Source organism: Vitis vinifera, chromosome 8 (assembly GCF_030704535.1).
Source record: "Vitis vinifera cultivar Pinot Noir 40024 chromosome 8, ASM3070453v1".
In the NCBI taxonomy this organism is placed as follows: domain Eukaryota; kingdom Viridiplantae; phylum Streptophyta; class Magnoliopsida; order Vitales; family Vitaceae; genus Vitis; species Vitis vinifera.
The window spans coordinates 23,645,757-23,668,397 of record NC_081812.1 but is presented as its reverse complement, the minus strand read 5'-3'; the positions used below and the strand labels follow the sequence as shown (position 1 = coordinate 23,668,397).

Genomic DNA, 22,641 nt, shown 5'->3' with positions numbered 1-22,641 from the left:
TTAAAAAAAAATCATATTTTACTAAAAATAATTTAGAAACTTAAAATTTTGAAAGGATTTGGAAATATTCCATATTTCAAATTAAAAATGATTTGAAAAATTTTCTTTTAAAAATTCTTAATTTTAAATCCTCAAGTTAAAATTTATTTATATTATTTGGAATTTTTTTTTAAAAATTCTCAATTTAAAATTTATTTCCAATTTATATTTTTTATTTGAAAAAAATTTTCTTTTTAAATTCGCAATTTAAAAATTTTCCCAAATTAATTAATATATTTTAACTCAATTAATATATATTAACTTAATTAGAACTTTTAATCCAGTCCTAAAAACTAACTTGCCTTTGGTTAACCCAATCTCCACTAGGTAACACTCATATATAGATGAACGTGTGGAAGAGATTATAATAGAAGCTTTGAATATTATAATCAAATTTGAACTTGTACGACGGATGAATAGAATATCCAAAATCAAACAAATAACACATAAATTTTTACATGAAAACCCCCCCCACAAACTGTGGAGATAAAAAGTTATGGGCCTAAAATCTCAAATTTAAATTTACTATATGAAATTAAGTTACATAGAATTACCTAGTTGTTTTACCTGGCTTACCTTTCAAAATTTACAACTTAATCTATGTCTAAGACACAATAATATCAAAATTTTCAATTGAATACTCCTCAACCTCATTGAAAGGATGTATGTCTTCGAACAATTCAAGATTTAACACTTCGAATTCTTTATGAGAAATTAGAAATAGTAAAGTAACTTAGACGGGGTTTCTCTTTATGTGTTCCTAAAAACACATTTAGGTAAGATATATATACATATAAAAAATAGTAAAATTGAAATCAATTTTAAAATCATATTTTATTGTAAATAATTTAGATACTTAAAGAGTTTTAAAAGGATTAGGGAAGATTTAAAAATTTTATTTTTATAATTTTAAATTTTAAACCCTTAATTTAAAATTATTTTTGAATTAATTAAGACATTTTAACTCAATTATAACTTTTAATTCAACCATATCTTAAAAAAAAAAAACTAATTTGCATTTATTCAACTATTTTTAGACTTACCCAAATAAGCAAATAGTAACCTTGAATCTTCAATGATAATTAAGTCACTATCTAAAAAGTTGATTAAGTTATAAAATATTTGAAACAAAATTGTCAAAGTCATTGTTCTAACAATTATTATTATTTTATTTATAAAGTTTGTTTGGTTTTCTAGTTAAAAATTAAAGTACTTTAAATTCCCAACTAAATTTTAAATTATAGGATTTTTGTTTCCTTGTATGGAAAGGCTATGAGATAAAATATCATAAAAGATAAGATATAGCACTCTTTAAACCAAATTATAAACTATCGAGTAAAGTTTCCAATGTCCAGATAAGGGTTTTCGGAGTTATTATAGCAATCTATAAGAGTCGGCTTCCAAGGAATCTATTGGTCACCATATATTATGTAATAATTATCTAGATACATGCTTGCAGTTATCTTTAATAATTCTATTAAATATTTTGTTAGTAGTGTTTTATTATGTATGGCGATGGCTGCATACAGCATACTTGATGTGTAAAAAATTCAACCAATTTAGTTATGGGCGTGTGTGCCATTTCAAAATCTTGCATTCAATTCAAATTCAATATAAAAAGTAGTACAACTATTTCAATAATATATATATATATATATACACGTTAATAATTTATAAAACATATCTATTAAAATTTGGAAATCAAAATCATCAGCTTTTGAGTAAATTTTTCTCTTAAGAATTTGTCACAAATTATTTTTTAGATAAAATTTAGGTGTTTTTAAAAAATATTGCAAGAAACAATTAAAAATACGAATATCTATGCAAATTTGTTACATCCTACGTATTTTTATATATATATAAAAATGTTAATAAAACTATTTTTTGTATTTAAGTTTTTTAAAATAAAATTTTGTTTCAAAAGTAATGGAGAAGTAGAACGGCGTAGTTTGTCGAGAACCGTCTAAGGCACTGCAACCGCAGGCTGCCAGGGCACCGCCCCAGTTTCCTTGCTGAGGTGTTGCGGGCTCGAAGGACAGCACATAGATTTCGCACACCTACCCGTCACCCAGTAGGAAAACAGAAGATTTTAAACTCATCGAGTTAAACGGGCCATAAAACGGCGGAAAACCCTTTTTCCTTGGTGTGTGAATGGATGAGTAGAGCTCGTGAAAACACCAGTCTCCGTTACTTCAAACCTAAGCAACCAACACGACACACGAACTCAACCGTATCCGATCCTCCTCAAACCCTAGTTGTGGTGGCCGATTCCATTATTCGCTTGTATCGTCGGAGAAGTCGAAGTCCTTCGCCGGCCGGCAATTACGCAACCCTTGGCCAGTAATGTCGCCGGCGGCGTTCGTTTTGTGATGCCCGGTTACATTTTTTCGTTCTAAAAACCCTAGTACTAGCCCTAACTCGTGGATTTTTTCTGTTACAGGTTTTGATTTCGCGCGTTTGTTGGAAATGCAAGAGAGTTCGAGGATGGGCTGTGATAATGGGAGTGAGGGAGGTATCGGGAGCGCATTTGCTTCGCCGGCAGTGTCTCGGGGTGCTGTGGAGAAGGCGGGAATGGGGAGGTCGAGGCCGAGGCTTGTGAAGGTAAGGAAACCGTTGAATTCTCATAATGGGGGGTTGGGGCCAGGGTCGGTGTCAGGGTCGAATCCGATCGATTCGGGCTTTAATCCATTTCAGTCAGGTTTGGAGATCTCGGATAGGGTGAAGAAGAGTGTTAATACATCGAATGGGTTCAGTGATTTAATTGGTAATAACAAGTTTGAAAATGTCGGTTTTGGGTTTAGTGGGAAGGGGGGTGATTGGATGTCGAATTCTCATTTGAGCGAATTTGGTGGAAGCGTGGGAATCTTGGGCTGTAAAAATTTTGTGAAGTTTGAGAATTTGGGGTTTGTATTTGGTGCTAATGAGTGTGATTTAGGGCGGAATATGGGTTCGGAAAAGAGAGGACTCGCTGAAAGTGTGGGACAAATGGGTGCTAATGACACAGGGAAGATGAACATGGAGTGTGGAGAAAATGTTGGGAAATTTGAGAATAAGGGTTTTGTGTTTGGTGGCAAGAGAGATTTGGGCTTGAATTTGAACCTGGGGCACGGAGAGTCTAATGAAAATTTTAAGAAACCAGGTTCGGATGATAAGGGAAAGACTAAGATTGAGCAAGAAGCAGGGTTGAGAAAGTTTGGTAATGTAGATTTTGTGTTTGGTGCTCACCATAGTGGTTTGGCATCAAATTCAGATTCAGAAAAGAGAGGAAATATGGGAACCTTGAATTTAGATGATATTAGCAAAATGAAAATGCCGACTGAATTAGAGTGTGGGAAGTATGCTGAGGTGGGTTTTGTGTTTGGTGCAAATAGGTGTGATATGGCAAAAAATTCAAATTCTGAGAATGCAGAATTCAGTGAAAATGGGGGAAAATTAGTTCCTGATGAGACCACTACAAAAATAAAGAGTGATCAATCAGAGCATGGGAAGAATGATAATTTGGGATTTGTGCATAGTGGTTCTGCCTCAAATTCAAACGTGGAAAAGAAGTCCACGGAGAATTCAGGAACAGAAATTTCTGATAACCTGGAGAGAATGAATGTTCAGATTGAAACAGATTTTATGAACATGAAGGCTACTACTGTTAACCTTGACAGCATTGTAAATGGGAGTTTGAATTTGGAGGGGGATTACAAGAATGGTGTCTTTATATTTGGAAGTAGAAGTAAGAAGAGTGCAGCTTTTGATCAAAACACCGCAATTAATGGTGACTTCAATTTTGCATTTGGAAGTCGTAGCAATACAGCTGCTTCTGGGACCATTCCGGTATTCAAACTCCCAGACGAGTTGAAGAAATTGAACATTAATGATTTTAAGGATGTTGATGGTGCTGATAAGACTAGAGATTCTAATGTATGCTCATCTGCTAATGCTGAGAAAACTTTTGTCTTTGGGAATTGTAAACAATCTTTTGGTTTTCCCACTGAAAGAGCAGCAACTACCTCTCATGATTGGATCAGGAATGCAAAAATGGATGCGCATGGGAGTGATGATACGGTTGGAAAGACCAATGGAACCGATGTCAAAACTAGTGATGATGAGAACTTTGTATTTGGAAGTAGTGAAAACACTGTCAGTTCTTCTGGTGGTGACAAAAGCAGGAATCCAAACACGGGAAGTGGGTTGGGAGATTCTAATGAACAAGCAAATCTATGGTCTTCTTCTTTTGGAAATTTTGGGAATGAGAAGCAATCAGTAAATATAGATGATATGAGGTTTGTAGATCCTCCTGCTGCTGCTGCTGTCTCTAGCTCATCATCGCTCAAGAGTTCTGAAGTTAGCCACATTCTTCAAGGTCATGCAAAGACTGATATCAAACTGAATGGAGCTGCTGCACCATCTTCATTCTCTCCTATTGGCCTTGGTTTCCAACCATGTAATAGTGTTTCCAAGGCATCTTCTACAAACAAGTTTGATTTTGTATTTCCACCAGATGGGGAGCCATTTACAGACTTCAAAACACCAAAATGGGATGCTTCTTGTTCTTTTACTGCAGAACTGCTTCCTGGGCTAAACAAAAAATTGGAATTCAGTGCCAAGAGTAGATCAGTCAAAGACAAGGGGTCAAAAAAAACTAGGGGAAGGCATCCTGTTGTGGCTAAGCCATGCCTGCAGACAGATTTTGTGCAAAAGGAAAACAGTTCCCAAGAAAACCCAGATTCCCCTGGGCTTTATTCACCCATGGATTTTTCTCCATATCTAGAAACTGTTGCAACTGATCCATGTTCAAGAGAAACTTCTTTGATATCAAATGATTCCTCCCAGCAGGAAAGTAATTGTGCACCCTCTTCTGCACATTCAATATCTCCTAATGATGCAAAAGCTGATCTGGCTGCGTCAAGGGAAGGTTTGGATATCAAGGAAGGTCAAGAAATATGTAGAGAACCAAATGAACAAAGTTCTGAATACCATATTGAAATGGGTATTGATGAACTAAACTATGGTGCTAGAGCTGAATGCTACCATCCTGAAACCAACCAGGAATGCAGTAGCAGTGGTGCTGGTGTTGCCAGTGTTGCTTCAGTAGAAGCTGGAGCTGGTTTCGGCTCAAACATGGAGAAACAAGAAAGCAATAATAGAGTCCAATATTGTTTTGCTTCAGGTTTTGAAGATATGAGTGAGAAAAAATTTACCTTTTCTGCATTATCTTCTGCACACTGTAGTATATCGGCAAAGCGTCAATCCAGAAAGAAAAATAGGACGAAAGTTGGTCATAATTCATTTGTTATCACTCCAAGTCCAGATGTCAACCTTGGATCTTCTTCTGTCCAATTTTTCCCTCTTTCTAGCACTCCATCATCTGTTGGCATAGTGGAGGATAAGAAAGGAAATATATCTATTTCTCAAAACAAATGGGAGAATAGATCTGAACAAGATGAAGAACAGGTGAAACAGAGGTCAACCACAGTTTCTGCTGCACTTCAGGAAGCATGCGAAAAGTGGCGACTCAGGTACTTCTAGCTTCATGATAACTAATCAGCTATATATACCCAAAAAATCTTTGAATACTTTATTTTCAGTAGGTTTCAGGTTGATAATTGGCTCCAGTTATATCATTTTGGAGAATATGAATTTGTTGTTCATGCTTGAAAGGGTTGATATGTATCAGGGGAAACAAAGCTTATAAAAATGGGGATCTATCTAAAGCTGAGGATTTCTACACACAGGGGGTGGACTCTGTCCCTCCTAGTGAGATATCTGGATGCTGTCTCAAGCCACTTGTGCTGTGCTATAGCAACCGCGCAGCAACACGGATATCTCTTGGAAAGATAAGGCAAGCCATTGCAGATTGCATGATGGCAGCTGTGCTAGATCCCAACTTTCTCAAGGTTCAGATGAGGGCTGGAAAGTAAGGCCTCTGTTTGTACTATCTCTGATTTTGAGTGGACAATTATTTAACTGTCTGGATTATGCAACAAAATTCAAGTTTGATTCACTCTTCTTTTAACTTGTTTCCAAATGGATAGGTGTTAAGCAAGCTGTTTTTCCCACCAAAATGATTAAATTTTTTATTATTTTTTAAGTCATTTTTTCATGGGCATTAAATATCTACAAGTTTGGGTCATATGCTTCTATCGGGTTATCATCTGGATTTTGTTATGTTGGCCAAACAGTTGTATTTCTTTAACCTTATATAAATGAAACAAGCAAATGAAGGAAACTTTACCATGAAGACACATGAGGTTCTAACAATGTGGTATCTTGTTGTTGGGGTCATATTCGACAGCATAAACATCAACACAAATTTTCCCATTCAAAAAGAAAGAAAAGAAAAGAAAAGAACACATTGACATAGAAAAGCTCAGCTATGTCAATTGTTCTTCTAAATTTGTGTGGAGGGATGGGTACCACCATATGGGAAGGGATTGGAAATTCTATGAAGTGTTTAAAGGCATCCCAGACAATTGAAGGGGTGTGAGGCAATTGCTCTAATGATGAAAATAACACAATTTTTTCCTCATCAGCTTTATCCAAACAAGAAGAGCTGTTGCTGGCAGTTTGCATTCAAGAATGGTCATTAGTTGGGGCTGGATGTAAGGTATCATGATATATTGTAGCTTTGATTCTGGGTGACATGATGCCACCCAGTGATTGCCAATTTTTCAGTTGGGACAAATGAGGTTGAGTGAAGTGTGGGGAATATGACATGACCATTGGCAAGGGATCTTCTTTGTAATGATGAAATCTTTTTGCACTTCTTGTCAGCAATTGAGATATTGCACGAGGCTGTTATGTTGCCACTCATTGAAATGAAACCCATATTAATGATGGTGGATGAGGAGTCTAGGGCTACTAGTGGGGACTATGGTATTATATATTTTTGGGTTATGGAAAGAACAATGGAGCTAAAAACTTGGCTTATATTTGTATTTTTCCTTTTCTTCAATAGTATCTTGTGGCTATTTTATTGTTTACTTATCCAAAAAAAAAAAAAATTATCCCCACTAAAGAACCAACTTGCATCTTAAGTTCTCGTTCTTTGGAGGATTTCTTGTTCTTCCTTGTACCTTTCACTTAAATTAAGGCAGTTTTGGTTTCTCAGAAAAAAAAAAAGGGAAAATAAAAATCAAATTGCCATTGTCTATCCTTTATGCATGTTAATGTTGGATATTCTTCTAATCGGCTGCACGGTTCACTTTTGATATTGTTGCTATGAAAAGAACTGTTTATCCTCTAAATCATATGTTTTCTTTTCAGTTGTCATCTTGTGCTGGGGGAAGTTGAAGATGCACTACAATATTTCAGCAAGTGTTTAGAATCAGGGAGAATCGTGTGTTTGGATCGTAGGCTCATGATAGAGGCTTCTGATAACCTACTAAAGGCTCAGGTACTGTGATTGATTTTTGCTACACTTGTGGTGTTGATGCTATCATTATTTTCTAGGTTTTATAGGTTCTTCAAGATACTGTCTTTATTGACTACATATCAGCTAGTATTGTAACACTCCCAGCCATGTAGACAAGTTGGTGCATAGTTTTTAATCCTTTCTAGATTGTTGCTAATTTTTACGAATCAACTTCCTTCGAAATCTTTTGTGAAGAAAACCTCTGCTTTTGACTTAAAGTCTGATTATTTTCTTACTCATCTAAATATTCTATGTAAGTAATAATCGACTTCAATGTTCTTTCTCTATTGTGAAGCAAAAATTTCTAGCATTATGCTTTTCTATATAATTGTTGTCGAATGCTTTTAGAGTATTTAGTGAGATTTCCCCTAACATGTAGATTAGAATAACAAGCATTTGCCTATACTTTGGTACTCCTGCTTCTTGTTGCCTAGCCACTTTTAGCCCTTTTCTTTTCATGTCATAGGATTGCTCAGCAAAAATGGGAAATGTCCCAGACTAGATTTACAATCTGACTGATCATATGCCCAATTTGCATTAGAAAATCCCAACCCTCAAGATTCCTTGAATTTTCAAACTAAGAAATTTCCTTGGAACACCCTTTAAATGTCTTAAGAGTCAAAATACAACTTGGCTTCCTAGTGAGATTGCATGGAGAGTCTGAACGGGTATGCCAAAGTTAGATGTACCTAGTTTGTTCACAGGTTTCTAATGTCTATATTTATCCAGGTGGCTAATAGTTCATTCTGTTCTACATTAAAGTGATGCTTTGATTTCTTGGAGAATATGTTGGTTGTGTGGCTCATAGGTTCGTAACATTCCTCATTGGTGACTGCAAGAGACAAATACCCTTTGTCTGGCTTCTTCTATTGCTAGAAGATATCACAGTCAGACAAGATCTTTTATGTTGAAGTACTCACTCAAATGAACCTTCAAATTCACCGTTGTCACTCTAATGGCTTCAAGTGAACATAAGAAGGTAGAAAGTCAACACTTTAATGTCATAATGGCACTCAAGTGGAGGCTTATCTTGATGGAGTCCTCTTCAGCTCATGCATCAATCACATAACACTAGATTTAGTCCATAAATAACTTCCCTAGATCCTACATCCTAAACTTGCACACCTGATATGGCCCCTTGAGGAATGTGCCCAATAAGTTGCTTCATAAAGGAGAGTGATTTTATGGATATGCAGTTATGCTTCTTCTGTAGATTTACTTACCGTTTCTTATTTTCAATAATCCATTTTTTATAGGCAAACCTTTCATAATCTAATTTTATTGTTTCTATTGTATGATTCTTGTTTGGATACAATGCATTTTTGTGAATGTTCTTCTTTGTTCCTCTATGAGTACTTTGTATTTTGACAATGCATTGACTGATTGACTGGCTTTCCTTACTAGCAGAAAGTAGCTGAGTGTATGAAACAATCTGCTGAACTTTTAAAACAGAGGACAACTGATGCAGCTGTTACTGCTTTAGAAAAAATTGCTGAGGGCTTGTCAATAAGTTCGTATTCAGAAAAGTTACTTGAAATGAAAGCAGAGGCTCTCTTTATGGTCTGTATGATTTCAATGTATTACTTCACTCAGTTTTTTTCCCTGTCTCTCTATTAGTTATTGACTCATTTTAAAGTATTGAAAGTCAAGTTGCCATTCATGTAACATGCTAGAATTTTGGTCTTAATGTCGGCTATTTCTTGGCGGCATCTCACAGTTGCGGAAGTATGAAGAGGTGATTCAGCTATGTGAGCAGACTCTTGGTTTTGCTGAGAAGAATTTTGCTTTGGCTGGCAATGATGAACAACTGGAAAATACGAATGGTTTTAAATGCAAAAGGAGATCATTTGTAAGGTTATGGAGGTCGCGCCTGATATCTAAGTCTTACTTCCATATGGGAAGGCTCGAGGTTGCTCTAGATTTACTTGAGAAGCAAGAGTAAGTGGTATTTCATATGGAAAAGTAATAGACAATTTTCATCCTACAGCATTAACTTTTGTATTTCCCTAGTCCCAAATCCAGTTATGAAATCACCTTACTGAGAGAGCTCTAATTTTATTGGTGTAGGTATGCAAGTGAGACTGTGGAATCATCAATTCCATTAGCTGCCACGATACGTGAACTTTTACAGATCAAGGCATGCCATCCATTTTTTTAAGTTTATTTTTCTACTTGAATGCTGATATCATGTTTTTTTTTCTCTTTTTCTTTTTCTTTTTCTTTTTCTTCTGATCAGCAGAGGTCAAATCTATAAAAGTACCAAATAAAAGAGTGTATGAAAGTGTACACAGTGCATACAAAGACACCAAAAGCTTATACAAAGTGGAGAGAGGCACAAAAAATAATACCCTCTCCCTATTTAGAGCTCAGCCAATCAATGAGGTCCACCATGGACATTGAGTGATCACTTATGTACCCTCTAGCCCACCCCAAGAAATTATACATAAAGAAATATTTGATTGCTTGAATGCTGGTAACATGTTGGTTAAGATTTCTTCTTGTTCTTTTAATGTAGAAGTCTTGCATTAACATTGCCATATAAATTGTTAAGCATACATTCACGTTTCTTATGTAGTGAAACTGATAAAAGGAACCATATTGCTATCCCATGAAAATTTTAAGTATTTAGCACTAGCAGGATGCTAGCCTATCCGAAAAGAAAAAGGAAAACCAACAACAACTGGAGAGCTCATACTTTAACCTTGACCCTTGATCAAGGTCTGTGTTTAAATGCCAGAACCATACAGTAATGTGAGTTGATCAGTTGCTTTGTTGTGATTTGTGGTAGGAGTTTCAGAAGCTCAACAAGGAGGGATAAAAACTACTTGACTCAGTCTCATCTCTGTTTTAGTTTAAACTTTATTTTTCCAGCAATACTCACTGTCTGCTATTTATCTTTTTATTTAATTGCCTTCCATTCGGGGTAAATGGTTAAATGTAGAACTTGATGCAGACTGGGTATGGCTTTCTTCACATAGACCAAATGGTTTTCTCCTTGGTACCACTTATTTTAAATATATGTGATGAACATATTCCTTTCTGCTTCATTTTGTGTTACGTTTTTTTCCCCCGTCATTTTAGTATTCATGTACTAGCAACCCTGAAATTTTTTATGTCAAATTGTTATTCTTATTAGATATGTACTTTGTTTTGTCTTCCTATATATGTATATCATTCTTGCATTTTTACCATCTACAGAGAGCTGGAAATGAAGCATTTCAATCAGGAAGGTATACAGAAGCAGTAGAGCATTATACCTCTGCCTTGTCAATTAATGTTGAATCGCGTCCTTTTGCGGCAATTTGTCTGTGCAATCGTGCTGCTGCACATCAGGCTTTGGGCCAAATTGCTGATGCCATTGCAGATTGTAGTCTAGCCATAGCTCTTGATGGAAGTTACTCAAAGGTCTGCCTAAAGTGATTTGTGGCACATTACACATGTTTTCTCACTATTCTTTTTTTTTTTTTTCCATTTTTTTTAATGATGTGAATAGAGTGCATTAACTGCATCTTTTTGGAGAGAATGTTGCTGCAAGAAGTGGGCCTAACTAGTAACTAGTCACATAGGGCATAGACATCGAACCCTTAAATCCTTTGCAGTGTTATTTCAATATGTTTGTTTCTAGATAACTTTGGCTGCTTGGAATATTTGTTATGTTTAATTTTAGTGTAGTTTTGTTCTTGTGTGTATGTGGAGTGGTGTATTGACATGCTTTAATTAGTTTCACTTGTTATTGCGTATAGTTTTCAATTGGTTGATGTGATGTATCAAGGCTCTTTATTGGGTAGGCAAGCTTTCATGCAAAAAAGATGGAATTTCATATTTTTTTTTTCAATTTGTTCATTTTCCTTCTGGAAAGTGAAAAGTTTCTGGTAGCAGCCTTAATAAACAATAATTAACCAGGTTTAGTGTGCATGGTTATTTTGTTATTGGGAGAGCATATACTGGTTACATGTATGCCCCTTTAACCTGTAAGGTTTGCCATCTTACACACACATTGAAAAACTTGCATACCAGGTGATTCCCATTTAATGGAATTGATCAATGCACCGTATTTATGTTTGTTTTATCTTATTTTGTTTCATTTTTTTATTTTTGTGTGTACAAGAAGATGATAATCTAGAAGTTAGATTGTAGAGGCCTTGTCAAACAGCATGTGGTGGAGTATGTTCTTTACCCTATAATACATCACTGAGTTCTGATGCTGGTTTTGGGTACAAGTATACATTCTAAATTCTTCTCGCTACCTTGTCTTTAGATACAGGATTCTAGTGCAAGCACACAGTCACATAATTTCTGAGTGACTAAGATTCAGTTTATCAAGAAGAAGCACTAATTGCGTACATATTCCTTTGCTATAGCTAAAAAGAAAACATTTATTGTAAAACAAAGCAATAATAAACCTGAATGTATTCTGGTATCTAGTTGTCGAAAAGGTGATCTAAATATTCCTCCTATTTCTTATCCATTTTTTCACTTAGGCTTGGATTGTTGATTGTTTTTAAGATTGAAAAACATCAGAGTGGCTTTCTTTAGATGGAGTGCAGGAAAGGAAGTGTGATCAACTTTTGGATTTTCACTGTCTTTTGTTCTACCCAGAATGTGATATGAAGGAATAGAGCTCCATCAGGTTTATGATTAGGTAGATCTTCGAGAGAATTGGGAGGATTGTTCTCTACATGCCATCTTTGAAGGATGTCTTTCTAACTCATAATTAATCATACAACAACTATCATGAGGATATAAAGCTTTATCTATTACTTCCCAATCTTTTTTTCCAGATCATGCTGTGAAAGTGTTGCCAATTTTTGGATCTACTTCCTGAATGGTCACAACAGGAATTTCAACTTTTCTGTAGCCTTAATAACCTTGAAATTTCAAAGTTTTCTCCCTTCTTGAAACCCACCTCCTTCTGTGGCATGATTTAATTGGTCCTTTGATTAGATGGGAAGTTGTTCAAATTCTTATTCCACCATTCTCTTATTGACTGGTAGAGAAGACCTATTAGCTCTGCATGAAGTCCAATGTAATGCTTCAGTATCTGCTTTAATTAAGGAGTTTAAATGAGTTTTATGTTGCTTTCAATTAGAGGGATGTTCTTTTCTAACACTTTGGATTGTGTTTAAGGGGTTAGTGAAGCTACCCACCACTGCATAGCCTATTATCACAGTTTGCCCTCAATTTTGCTGCTCTCCAGGGCTTTCCAAACAACTCAAAAATGTTCCAGAACTTTAAAGAACACTTTGGAGCAACTTGGATATCCTTAGAGGAGCTCAAGCGTGAACAGATTGATGTGCTTATGTAATCACACATCAAGACCATACAGAAAGGGGAACCCCACCCCCCTCCAAATATGGCCTTTGGACAATAGGGGAATGCTATCCCAATTGCATAGCTCATGCCCATCTTTAGACCAAAGAAAGAGGAGAAGAAAATAAGCTTACTTCTTTAATAAACATTTGGTGTTGTATCTTTATTTTCCTTTTTCTTGTAGAGATTTCTCCCTTCACTATCTTTGAACTTTGGATTTATTTCATAATGACAAAGGCAAGCTTGTGTAATTTGGATTGGCACTGTTCTGCAACAAGACATTTGGAGTAATCTGTTAAATCATACAGTCAAGTTGTAATGTGGGCATATTTTCCTCAATTATAGTTCATGGTCATTATTATGGTTTCATTTTGTGCATGCGTTAGTTAACCCCCCTCACCCATGCAATACAGTTTGCTTTGTGCAGATCAAAGATTTTGTATGCATGCCTTCGTTGGATTTCTGTACCTGATTGATCCTTTTCTTATGCAGGCAGTTTCTAGAAGAGCCACCTTACATGAGAGGATCAGAGACTACAGACAAGCAGCTAGGGACCTCCAGAGACTTATACCTGTTCTTGAAAAGCAATCACATGAAAAGATCAAACTATCTGGCACACCAGGTCGATCCAGTGGCAATGCAAAAGAGATTAAACAAGCTCATCGACGTTTGTCATCAATGGAAGAAAAAGCCAAAAATGGAATTCCATTGGATCTTTATCTCATTCTGTAAGTTCCTCATTTAGTTGGAACCTTTAAGAACTCAATGTTTTTGGCTATATCATGCATGGAAGAACAAAGATTTTACCAGGTGGTGTTTCAGAACATGGTTACAGAAAGCACATTTCTTAATGTCTTCTACAAATATCACATAATGCCCTGAAGTATTGAAACAAATGTTATTAGTCCCATAAATATAATTTAGTACATTTCCTAATGTTCCAGTGCTCCTTTGTCAACCAAATTGTACCTATACATTATATGAATACAGTGTTTACTCAAAACTCTCAAACATTTTGGTGGATGGTGGCATTTTGAGAATGATAAGCCTATGAAATTCCCTACTCTATCCACCTCTTTAAATGCCTTCTCTTTTAAGAAGGTTGATGCTAGAAGTAGCTATTCTGAGTTTGATAAACATATTCAATTGAGACATATGCTAGTGTAATTCGCTGTGGATTGTGTGCAAGGATAGTTGGGTCTGCAACTTATTTTTATTGACATGAACTAACTGAATCAGTGAGTGTTACCTAGGTCAGTATACCAAAACACTGTTTAGATGGTACTTGCTTTTGTACCTACCTACAGATATGATGGAAATTCCATGTTGCCCATAGGATTGAAGGCTTTTGAGTCTCATTCAGCTTCCTGACACCATGTTTCTGCAAGCTTCTAATTCAGTATCTCAAATTTTATAATGCCAGGGGAATTAAACCATCTGAGACAGCAGCTGATATCAAGAAGGCATACCGGAAAGCTGCACTTAGACATCATCCAGACAAGGTTTAATCTTTGCTTATATGCTATTTGAGTCTATTTTCAATCTGACCTCCATATTTTCTACTCATTTTCATTAATATTTCTCTTGAGTTAGGCCGGTCAATTTCTAGCAAGAAGTGAGGGTGGAGATGATGGGCAACTTTGGAAGGAAATTGCTGAAGAAGTTCACAAGGATGCCGACAGGCTCTTTAAAATGATTGGAGAAGCATATGCAGTACTTTCAGATCCCACCAAGGTCTGTCACCTATTTGATTAACAGACTGTTTCATTTTTCCCACTTACCTCCTTCATTTGGCTTCAATGTAGATTGAAGTCAGCCCAAGAGCTGGTTATAAAGTAATCTCTGACTCTGATTTAACATTTCTCGATCCACAAAGCCAACCCCAAATGATTTGGATGAAGCTTGTTGGTTCTATTTCTAGTTCTATCTCACTATAAAATAAATAGGGTGAATTTCTTTAATTTGACTAAAACATTTGCTATTGGAGTCCTAGCATCAACGGAATGTCTTTTAAAGCCTTAGATAATCAGGATGCAGAAAGATTAAAGTTGTCATTCACGGAGGAGGTGTTCGGACTCTATTAGATTTGAATGGGGATAAAGCTCCAAGCTTAGATGGCTTTTCCATTGCCTTTTGACAATTCAGCTAGGACTTTGTGAAAAACAAAGTGATGGGGTTTGTTAGGGAATTCTATGACCAAGAAAATTTTTAATTCTAGACTACATTTGTAAAGGGAAGATGGATTTTTTATGCAGTACCTATAGCTAATGAGGCAATTGATTCTATGATGAAAAGTAGTTCCAATGGTGTAATTTTTAAATTTGACATGGAGAAGGCATATGATCATGTTGATTGGGGTTTTTTTGCTGGCTATTCTTGGAAAGATGGGGTTTAACCAAAAATGGATTGAATGGAGCAAATGGTGAATATTAATAGTAAAGTTTTTTTTTCTAGTTAATGACATTTTCTTTGGTTTTTTTCAATGTTCTAAAGGTTGAAGACAAAGTCTACCTAAGGCTATCTGTTGTTTGTTTTTTTTTGATAAGTAAAGTATATTCATTCAAAAGACAAAACGCCACAAAGTATACAGGGGGTATACAAGGCAGCTAAGCCTCAAAAAACAACAAAAACAGAATCACCTCCCTTTAAGTGGAAGCCATCCACTCTAGGAATCCTATAAGGGAGAACGCCTCCTCACTTACATACAATTTGGCCCAACTCCACAAATTACAAACAAAAAAATTCTTTAACTTCTGAACGTTCAACACCCCTAAAGGCTAATCTATTCCTTTCCTTCCACACCGTCCAAAAAATACACAATGGAATGGCATCCCAAATCTTTTTCCTTTTCTTTCCCACAAACGAACCCCTCCAACTAACTAAGACTTCCTTTACAGTTTCTGGGAAAACCCATTTCACGTCAACTAAACCAAACACTATATCCCATAGAACTCTAACCACTGTACAGTGTATGAGTATATGATTTACACTTTCTTCCTCACAACCACACAGGAAGCAGCGATTTGGAAGTTGTAATCCTCTTCTTTGAAGTCTATCCAAAGTCAGCACCCTCCCCCACGTCGCCTCCCATGCAAAAAAACAAACTTTAGTTGGCACCCTTGTCACCTAGATGCTTCTTGAAGGAAAGCATGTATCATCAGATCTCGCCAGCAAGTTATACGCTTCCTTGACCCTAAATTGCCCACTTCTTCCTTTTCTCCACAAAACTGAATCTTCTTCCCAAGAGGGTTTGTGACCCCTCAAAATCTGAAGAAAATCCCCAACCAACCCCAATTCCCAATGATTGAAATCCCTCAAAAAATTTAGATTCCAATTTCCTTGACCCGAATTTTGATCCCACATTTCCTCAACCGTTGTGTTCCTTTGAACTGCCATACCAAAGAGGTGAGGAAAACAATGGGACAACGCTGTCTCTGAACACCACACATCTATCCAAAATATGATCGTGTTGCCCTTCCCTACTTTGAAGATCATGTTATTCCAGCACCATTCTGATTCTTTCCAAATCTCCTTCCAAACCCCTACTCCCACCGCCCCCATAGCCTTCTTTGGCCTCCACCCAAAATCCTCCTGCCCATACTTCACCTTGATCACTTGTTTCCAAAGATTATCTTTGTCACAAGCATACCTCCATATCCACTTGCCAAGTAATGCTTTGTTCAACAAGGCTAGCTTCCTAATGCCTAGCCCACCTTTAGCCTTATCTGTACATACCACCTCCCAATTTACCAAGTGAGTTTTCCCCTCCATATTTCCTTCTCCCCACAAAAAGTCCCTTTGCACTTTCTCAAGTCTTCTAGCAACCATCTTGGGCATCTTGAAGATAGACATTTGGTAGATTGGCATGCTAGCCAAAGAACTTTTTATTAAAGTGACTCTTCCCCCTTTAGATATATATTGCCTTTTCCAAAGAGCTAGCCTCCTCCTGACTCTCTCTTCCACCCCATCCCACATATAAGGCGCTCTATTGAGAACCCCTAAGGGTAGACCCAAGTACTGAGAAGGTAAAGACCCCACCCTGCAACCTAGCTCAACAACCAACTCCTCCATCTCCACCACCTCTCCCACTGGAATGATTTCACTCTTGGCTAGATTAATCCTTAGGCCTAACGCCGCTTCAAACCAGAATAAAATCCAACTTAAATGAGTTAAATGGTCCTTTCTGGCCTCACAGAAAATAATGGTGTCGTCAGCAAAGAACAAGTGAGAGATATTCAAAGGAGGTTCACTACCGCCCCTTATGTTACACCCTGATAAGAAGCCTCCCTCCACAGCTCTCCTAATAAGAACATCTAGCACTTCCATTCCCATAACAAAGAGATAAGGAGACAGGGGATCTCCTTGTCTAAGACCTTTGGAGCTAGGAAAGAAACCTGCAGGCACTCCATTAACCATCACTGAGAATTTAGCTGAAGATAGGCAACTCCACATCCACCCCACCCACTTAGACCCAAAGCCCATTTTCTGCATCACCTTCAATAGAAACTTCCAATTGATACTGTCATAAGCTTTTTCTATATCCAGTTTGCATATAAGACCCTTTTCTTTTCGTTTTTGCCATGAGTCTATCACTTCATTTGCAATTAATGAAGCGTCAAGAATTTGTCTTCCCCTCACAAAGGCATTCTGAGAATTAGAGACCACCTTACCAACCACTATCTTCAATCTGTTAGCCAACACTTTAGCCGGTAACTTGTAAAGACCCCCTAAGAGGCTAATAGGTCTAAAGTCTCCAAGGTCCTCAGCACCACATTTCTTGGGGATCAAAACCAAAAAAGTATTGTTAAGGCTTTTGAGGAAAGAGCTATGATCATAGAATTCCTTGAACATTTCTATAATCTCCTCTTTAATAAACTCCCAACAGCTTTGCCAAAAAGCCAAAGTAAAACCATTCGGACCAGGGGCTTTATCCCCATTCATCTCCATCAGAGCCCCATGAATTTCATCCTCTGTAAAGGGCCTCTCCAATATCTTAGCCTCTTCTTGACTGATCTGATCAAGTTGAAGACTCCCAATATCCGCCTTCCACCCCGTATCTTCTGAAAGTAACTCTTTAAACGCATTAGCAATTCCTTCTCTAATTTCCTGCTCCTCTAGAAGCCACTCCCCATTGATCTTAATTCTCTCCATACAATTATTTCTACGATGAGCACCTGCCATGCGATGAAAGAAACCCGTGTTTCTATCCCCCTCTTTCAGCCATATTTCCCTAGAAAGTTGTCTCCAGTGAGTTTCCTCCATAATCACCCATTTCTTGTAATTCTCTTTTGCCTCTTTCTTAAGCTCTGATTCCTCCATAGTCAGAATTCTTTCATTTTCCTCCCTATCCCAGAATTCCACCTATTGCAAAGCTGCAGATTTGTTGCTCTCCAACTTACCAAATACTTCTCTATTCCACACTTTCAGCTTCTGTTTAATTTCCTTCATCTTAGTAGCCAACTTGTAACTAGCACTGCCCCTAACATCAATTCCTTGCCACCAGCTGCGAACAAGCTCTTTAAAACCCTCAGCCTTAAGCCACATATTTTCAAATCTGAATGGGGTGGGGCCTCGTCTTATCCCACCCCCCACTAGCATAATTGGGAAGTGATCGGAAACCGGACGGGGCAGCCTGCACTGGTTAATCCCACTGAATAGATCTATCCAGCTAGGAGACACAAGGAACCTGTCCAAACGTGCCCAAGTCTGATTATGTAGGCCCTCATTCCAAGTAAAATCTCCCCCCTGAAGAGGAAGATCCACCAACCCAAGATCATCCACAGTTTCAGCAAATTTCCTCATTGCTGAGCTAATTCTCCTCTGACTACTCCTTTCCCTCGAGAACAAAGTAATGTTAAAATCCCCCCCTATGCACCAAGGATCCTCCCACAACCCTCTAATCGCCCCAAACTCTTCCCATAAAGCATCCCTCTCTACCTTAGAGAAAGGGCCATACACTCCCGTAAAAACCCATACAGTCCCGTTTTCTACATTACGGAATCTGCAAGACAAGGTATATTGTCCCTCCTCCCAATCTAGCATATCCAGAGACCTTCTATCCCAGCATATAAAAATACCTCCCGAAGCTCCCTCCGCATTCATTGCTTTCCAGCCTAGGAATCTCCCGGATCCTATACTTCTCGCAATGCTATCCGTCATACACTGCAATTTTGTCTCCTGAATGCACATTAAGTCCACCCTCTGATTTCTTATGAACGTCTTAATCACTTTTCTTTTGGAGCTATCATTTGCTCCCCTCACGTTCCAACTCAAAATTTTCACCTTCATTGGACAATTACAATTTGGCGCCCTTTGCCCTGTACCGAGCCTTTCTGTTTCATCCCTCCCTCATAGTTTATGGAGCATTCTAATCGTTTTAACTCCCTTTCAAACTTAGACTTTTCCAGTAACTCTTTGCTATGGAGCATTCTATCTGTTGTTTGTTGAGGACGCCTTAATATTTTGCAAAGCCACACAAAGTCAAATGACTCACTTAAGTCGATTGCTTATGTGATTTGAAGTTATTTTTGGGTTGAAAATAAACCTAGAGAAAAGTGAATTGATCCTAATAGGGAGAGTGGCTAATATAGAGGATTTGGCCCTTGAACTGGGATGTAGGATAAGGGAGCTTCCATATACTTACTTGGGACACCCATTATAGGCTCCTTTCAATGCAAAGACAGTTGGGATTGTGTAGAAGGGAGATTTCGCTGAAGATTAGGCTTACCCTGATTTGAATTACCTTGTCCAACTTACCTTTTTATTTTATGTCTTTGTTCAACATTCCCAGAAATGTAAAATTGAGGTTGAAGAAACTTCAAAGAGACTTCCTTTGGGGAGGCTGGGCTTTGGAGAAAAAAATACACTTAGTGAAATGCCCAATTGTCTACAGGGCCCAAAGAAAGGGAGGTTTGGGCAGTAGATGCCTTTCTTCGCTTGATAGGGCTTTCCTAGGAAAGTGGTGTTGAAGATTTGCAACGAAAGGAGAAGCTTTTTGGAAGAAGGTCATTTAGCGGAAGCATGGATAAGGGTTGTTCTTGCAAAGTCAGGAAAGATTATGGAGTTAGGATTTGGAAAAACATCAGAAAGGGATGAGATCAGGTCAACAATAAAGTATATTTCGAGGTAGGAAATAGTAGGAGGGTGAAGTTTTGGAATGATAGGTGGTGTGAGGAAGAACCCTTATGTATGTCTTTCCCCTCCTTGTATGCTTTAGCATAATTGAAAGGGGTTTGGGTGACGGATGTATGGGAAGATTTAGGTGAGGGTGGCTATTGGAATCCTTGTTTCTTTAGACACGGGATGATTTAGAGCTAGATAACATTAAAGTTTTTCTTTCTAAGTTGCAAGAAAGGTCCATGAAGAGGGAAGAGAAGGGTAGAGTGGTTTGGATGAGTTTTCTTGGTCAAATCTTTATATTCCATCCTGGAGTCAAGGTGTACAATTCTTTTCTCAATTGATATTATTTGGAATTCTTGGGTCCCATCAAAAGTAAGTTTTTTTTGTTTGAAAAGCTAGTGAGTGAAGGTGTTGACTTCAAATTAACTTTAGAAGAGAGGGTGGTTGTTGGCAAATAGATGTCTTCTTTGCAAAAATGAAGAGGAATCAATTGATCACCTCCTATTACATTGTGTCAAAGTATGTGAATTATTGTACCTGTTGTTCTCATTTTTCGGCATTGTATGGGCCCTTCTTTTTATGTTGGGAACTCTTTTAAGTTGGCATTTTTTTCTTTTTTTCTTTTTAAGAAAACTTATGAAGGTTTGGAGAGCCACTTCCTTGCATATTTTTTGGACAATTAGGAAATGAATCAAAGAGTGTTCAAAGTGAGGAACAACTGATTCAATTGCTAAAGTGCTCTTTCCTTAGAAGTCTAGTGTTCCAAGTTAGCATGTATATAGAAAAAGGCTCAATGCCTTTAATTGAGTTTGTAGATTAGGTGGAATCTAACTGAGGAAGGGAGTAGTTTTTTGAGTTCTTTCTCTATTTGGTAAATCCTTTGATAACTATGGTATACGTCCTGCATATCTTGATGTATGGTTTCTCTTTGAATTTTATAATATATTCTTGCTTATCGAAAAAACCAAAACATCTACCATTGGTACATGCAACTTACAAAGTAACTGGGCACTGGAATGGATAGGTTCCACCTTTAGATACACTCGCGATGGAAGCTTTATGATAATAGAATGATTTTGTAATTGTTAAATCATGTGATTGGGAGGGTGGAAAACATTTTAAATATATGAAGATTTAATCAATTAAACTATATGGGCCCGAAATCATAAGATGAATTGGCACTATAAAGTCTCTTCTGTGATACCCATGTTGTGGCAATTCCTGCATCACTAAGTCTAAAATCCGGATGGAAGCCCTACCAAAATTGATGAATTTTTACTGCCTTAGGACAGTCTACATGAGTTTTGAAGTTGATTTACAGAATCCGTTCAAGGGTCCTCCTATTACTTAATGGCTATCACCATGTCCTATCTGTGTTTGTTTTTCATTTGAGCTATGAACTGAATTTTCCATTTGACCTACTTTTCTGTTTTCAGCGCTCAGAGTATGATCTTGAAGAAGAAATAAGGAACTCTCGAAGGGAAACCAGCCTTAGTGGCACCTCAAGAAGTTCGTCAGATGCACAGAGTTATTCATTTGAGAGGAATACCAATGGGCGATACTGGCAGGAGACATGGAAAACATATGGGAACTCTTACTCTCGATGGTAGAAAGCATCTAGAAGAAAACAAATGCATTATTGAATTAACTGTGCGAGGTATCGAATTGATGAAGTCTTGGATCAGCTGATATACAACCAAATTTCATGATGGATAAATTGGATACGAGTGGCTTTGGACCAATTGGGTTATAAGCAGCTCCACTCAGACGGATACAATATGAAGTAATGGTGATTGCTGGCTTGTCTGAGAAAATAATTGCTTCTTGCGGGAATTGAAGATATTGAGCTCAAGAGATAAGAGTAAAAAGAATTTTTTGTGCGCGTGGGAGAGCGAGGGTTTGCTGGCGTGCACATTACATCTAAAGAAAAGGAAGAAACAAAATAAAATGAAATAATCACCGAAACAAGAAAGAAAGAGAGAATTGTTGACACAATTTGTAATGTTATCTTTGTATTTGGTCCGAGTGATGTAGATACTATTTATGAAAGCAATAGATGTTCTTGTTCTTGCACACGATGATAAGAGAGGGGATGCAGCAATTTTTATTTTTATTTTTTTTAAGAGGGGGATTTATCACCTATTGTGCTTTGCACATCAGCATCATAAAAAACCGTCTTTGAATGTTGATGCATTTGACTTTGAGAATTTCAAGGATTTGGACCTTGAAGCAGATTCAAAGCCCATAGTAGACGACCTCATGCACAACGTTGTAGACTTGTGATTTCGAACTGTATTTGAATTATGGCTTTTATAAAATGCATTTTGGAGAAAGGGGTGCAGATGATGGGGAATACGAAAAAACTAGAAATATGTGGTTGGGTGAGCTTGGACTGGGAGTCAAACCAAAAGGCGTGGTTGGTGCCTGGAGATGACCATGTAGGCGCATCAAGCACACTCCCAATGGGTGGGTCAGACTTCAGAGGAGATGGGATAGTCCTTGAGCAATCAATCAGCATAAAGGAGATAGCCTTGATCCACCTCCCATTTCCAAGTTCCAACAGTTTTAATATCCTCAGCACTAGCACTGGCACATATCCTAACGAGTGACCCGCAGGCTTTACCCGTCTCGCGCCCAAGTTTGCCATTGCCAACTTCATCTAAGCTCAAAGTCAGTTCTTACTGCGATATTAAGATGGAATTCCAAGCTCAAGGTCAATTCTTACTTTGACATTAAGATGGAATTCCAACATCCATCTTATGCTACCC

At 37.4% G+C, this 22,641-nt stretch overlaps 1 protein-coding gene across 2 annotated transcripts; it reads left to right on the top strand.

Annotated features, from left to right (window-relative positions):
* Window positions 1–1,980: 1,980 nt before the first annotated feature.
* Window positions 1,981–21,946, top strand: LOC100241915 (uncharacterized). 2 transcript variants are annotated; one of them, XM_010648286.3, is made up of 12 exons: window positions 1,981–2,379; window positions 2,480–5,549; window positions 5,708–5,947; window positions 7,297–7,426; window positions 8,852–9,004; window positions 9,162–9,382; window positions 9,512–9,581; window positions 10,643–10,849; window positions 13,247–13,482; window positions 14,178–14,256; window positions 14,348–14,488; window positions 21,310–21,946. In XM_010648286.3, exons 2-12 carry the CDS (start codon window positions 2,506–2,508, stop codon window positions 21,481–21,483), a joined length of 4,695 nt encoding a protein of 1,564 aa, XP_010646588.1. In that variant the 5' UTR covers window positions 1,981–2,379; window positions 2,480–2,505; the 3' UTR covers window positions 21,484–21,946. The 2 variants fall into 2 exon arrangements, with proteins under 2 accessions (XP_010646588.1, XP_059595321.1); XM_059739338.1 differs by having other exon boundaries at window positions 2,020–5,549.
* Window positions 21,947–22,641: the final 695 nt, after the last annotated feature.

Bases quoted from the DNA above. Each gene is read 5' to 3' on its own strand.
- LOC100241915 (XM_010648286.3), top strand. From the start codon at position 2,506: ATGCAAGAGAGTTCGAGGATGGGCTGTGATAATGGGAGTGAGGGAGGT. The intron at 10,850-13,246 runs GTCTGCCTAAAG...TTTCTTATGCAG, and splicing joins TTGATGGAAGTTACTCAAAG to GCAGTTTCTAGAAGAGCCAC. The intron at 13,483-14,177 runs GTAAGTTCCTCA...TTATAATGCCAG, and splicing joins TTGGATCTTTATCTCATTCT to GGGAATTAAACCATCTGAGA.